General features: G+C 34.8%; 1 protein-coding gene across 1 annotated transcript; it reads left to right on the top strand.

Annotated features, from left to right (window-relative positions):
- Positions 1–146: 146 nt before the first annotated feature.
- On the top strand, positions 147–3740 carry LOAG_13336 (D-ets-4 DNA binding domain-containing protein; the record flags this gene model as incomplete). The annotated part of the gene is made up of 7 exons (XM_003148845.2): positions 147–234; positions 1750–1941; positions 2022–2179; positions 2563–2692; positions 2944–3096; positions 3266–3424; positions 3556–3740. The coding sequence occupies exons 1-7, from the start codon at positions 153–155 to the stop codon at positions 3738–3740; spliced, it is 1059 nt and encodes a 352-aa protein (XP_003148893.2). The 5' UTR covers positions 147–152.
- Positions 3741–3934: the final 194 nt, after the last annotated feature.

Below are 3934 nucleotides of genomic sequence, written 5' to 3'. Positions count from 1 at the left end.
GTGAGAATTCAAACTGCTATTCAACTGCAACGCAGCCTTCCGCAACAGCGCCAACAGGAGCAACGACAGCTGAATTATCAGGAAACCGCAGAGATGATGAAATATCAGTATCAGCTAGTTCTGTAACAAACAATGCGAACGATGCTGCTCAAATGGATATTTATCGGGATTTGATACTACGACATCTAATTCAGGATATAAATACAACATGTACCAAACTTGGACTACCAACAGGTAACATATTTTGTAATACTCTTTCATTGCTTGTATTGCCAGAAAGGATTTTCTGATAGATGTCGCATGTGAAATCATTTGGAGCTAAAAATATTTGCATTACTTATCACAATTTAACACGCTGGTGTTATACGTTGGGGTTGGAACCTTTATTGCACTCATATCAATGTGTTTTGGACATTCGGTAAGTTGCGACTTGGTTCATAACTCCCATGATAATAATCATTTAGACTGTAAAGAAACCTTTCGTGACTTCTTGGTTCCTTAAGTTCTTTTTTGTAACTGAAAGGAAACATTGCAAATTGCGCCACATTCTCTTACTTACTGATTAGTTTTTTTTTTCTTTCTTTTTAAAGAAACAAAACCTTTTATTTAAAAAAATAAACCAACAAGTGGAAAAAAATCAATTTTTCAATGTAAAATTTGCAGAAATGCTGATTTTAGTTGTACTTCTGTAGCAGAGTCTTGCAGTACTAGCAGCTTTAACAGCTGCATTCTTAATGATTAGAAGACTGTTGTTTATCGATGGCATTCGATAAGCAGCTGCTATATAACATTGTTTATGGGTCAAACCTACTGCTCGAAACACCTGACCAGGATTGTTAAGTGCCTTTTTAGGCGATCTTCAAAGGTCGTGACTTGTTTTGGAGATATGAAATATGGATGTGATTGCGTGATTGTGGGTTGGACTCTTTCAGTAGATAAACCAAAATCACCATGAACGGACAGATGTTGGTTTACCTGTGATACCTCCTCATTTACCTATTTCCCATCTGCTCACTTTCATAATCAACTTCCCTCCTTGATTTCTTAATTCCACACAAGCGACTTTAATTTGTCATCTCATTTTTTCTGATGCATTCTATTCAGGCTGTATTAAAACCGAGTGATACTGTTTCCTATTTGCTCATCCACCAAAATTGTGAGGATATGGAATGTTGATAATGCAGTAAAACTTGTAATGCTCCACAGTTGAAAACCAATTTGCATACTTCTTAGATTAGGTACATACAGCAGCTGAATTCTGCCTTCTTCCTGTTAATTTGAATTGATATTTCTGTCTTCCTTCCTGTTAATTTGACAGGATTTCATCGCAAATCAGATAGTGAGAAAATATATATCTTGTATGGATAAGTTTAATCGTACTCTCTCCATCTCGCCTCATTTTCCTCACTATTTGCTTGAATCCATCTGTTCGAAACTGTGTCATATTTCTCAATGAAACAACTATTTTCATCTTCACGCGATGTTGAAGTGTATACATCGGATTTGGTAGATAAGAAATTTTCGAATGTCAAAATGCGTTAAATGTGGAATAACTTCGGATGGTTATGGAAGTCAGATAAAAATTTTCTCGTTATGTCCAACTTTTGCCATTGTCACCAACTATTTATACTCCGAAAGTTTTACTTCTGATCTTACTCAGATATATCATAAAAGCTCCTATTATCATGCTGAAATGGAAATTTCGTGTTAAATTTCACTTTTACTTTTGTCAACCAACAAAATTTGAAGACCCACAAGCTTGGAGTGCCGAACATAGTGCCCGTTGGATGTCTGAAATGTGCGTGCAATTTCAACTTCCCCCACCACGACAATTATATATGAACGGTCGTACTCTGTTATCGATGACACAGGACGACTTTATGGTTCGAGCACCAGAAGGTGGTGACACGCTGCATGCACAGCTACAATTATGGAAAACTGGTTAGTAGGACAATTTTATGCAAATGTTTTTGGAGACAATAGCTTAACTGTCGCTTAAAGTCTTTGCGTTTTTTTTCTAGCATATGATTCATACAGCCAGCAAAATAACAGCAACAACAATAATAACAATAACAACAATAGCAATAATAACAATAACAACAACAATAATGATAATAACGGGAACAGTCAAGGCACCTCACAAGTAACCGAAAACTGCAATCGTTCCTCACAATACTGGGTACGTTTTTATATTACTTTCATAGAACAAATTCATCTGAAGTCAGAAATTTAAGTGAGCAGTTTTGATTTCAATTTTAAAAATTTTCAATTTATTTCACATTTGCAGCAACACAACAACGATTTGTTTGTTGCTCACTTTGTCTTTTTACCAGCCTTTTGTTTGAGTCAAAATGTATTTGTATGATTAAAGATAGAAGATTTGTGATAAATTAGATCTGATCAAATCATTTTTGTGGCTATCCTTTATTACGCTGTTCAAGTAAGTAAAAATTATCTCATGATTATCGGGAAAAAATGCGGTTAAATGAATAACTGTAACTTTCCAACACATTTTTCCTACTTATAAAAAAATTTTATATATGAATATAAGAATATTTCAAGGTGAATCCTTCTCCATTGGCGCTGAATGTAACAGAACAAGGAGAACTGCTGACATCAGCGCAAGATTATTTAAATAACTTCAATCCAAGCAACACCGATACGGCTATCGGCATGAATTGTTATCCTAATAGTAAATGATTATGGCAACAATTTTTACTGTCAAAATCCAGTCATCTTTCTTTACCTACACTGAAACATTTTATGATTTTTCTGAGCCGAAAATCAAAGCATGCAACGTATTTGCCACATCTACTTAAATACAACATTTGGCTACATTTGTGGAAATAATTTATTTTGCTGATAAAAGTTGTGATTTTTAAATATTTTGACAATTTTTTGTAATCCCTTTTTAATCATTTAATGAGATTTTATGAATTTTAGATACATATCAAAACGTATCGCAAGAAGGAACTCTTCTTGCAAATGTTGCCGTACCACAACAGTACTATACATCAGCTCAAGCTTCTGGAATCGGAATTTTACCGAGCCCAAGCGATTCTGAAATATCCTCCAACGGCTCTTCAATGAATGATGGTAAAAAATAAAAAGTGATTTCAGATATCCAACTGGATGAACAAAATCAGCCATGAAATTACAGAATCGAAATAAAACTGTTGCAAAAAGTGTTGACTGGCGAAAGAATAATTCAATTTTCATTAATTTGATCTTAAATCATAGAAAACGTAATTCATATAAATTGAAGTAAATATTATTGATGGGGCTATCATTGATGCTCGACAAACAGGCACACCGCAATTTCCGCGACATTCCGGTACAGTGCATCTTTGGCACTTCATCCGTGAGTTGCTGGATCATCCGAAACAGTACAGTTCATGTGTAAGATGGGTTGATAGGCAGGAAGGTATCGTTTTCAACTGTATAATTCTTTTAGTTTATTTTAAATAAAAAAAGACTGAAAATTTAAGTCGAATCAAAAAAAAATGAGGAAAAAAAAGTGAAGTAGAAATGGATGGGATTAGTGCTCAATTTCAGGGACTTTCAAAATAGAATCGTCGCACCACCTGGCTCGTTTTTGGGGTCAGCGCAAAAATCGAGCCCAGATGAATTATGATAAATTGTCACGATCGCTGCGACAATATTACAAGAAGGGTATTATTCAGAAACCGGAGAAAAAGCAACGACTTGTTTACAAGTTCCTTCCGCCTTATAACTTGTAACTGATTTGTTTATTGTTCGTATTTTGTCTAAATACTGTCTCAATGTGGACAGTAGTCAAGTAATGGTCGTTAGGCCGTCGACCTTTTTTGAGGTCTTTTGTCCTATTAGTAGCAAGTAAAATAAGCGGTAAGAATTTTGTTTTGTTTCCTAGTTCCATTATTTCCTTATTCGTGGAACAAAAATTTGATCAACC

This window comes from Loa loa, assembly GCF_000183805.2.
Source record: "Loa loa unplaced genomic scaffold supercont3.102, whole genome shotgun sequence".
Classification (NCBI taxonomy): Eukaryota; Metazoa; Nematoda; class Chromadorea; order Rhabditida; family Onchocercidae; genus Loa; species Loa loa.
Note: the sequence above shows the minus strand (reverse complement) of the source record. Positions and strands in the feature narration are given on the sequence as shown.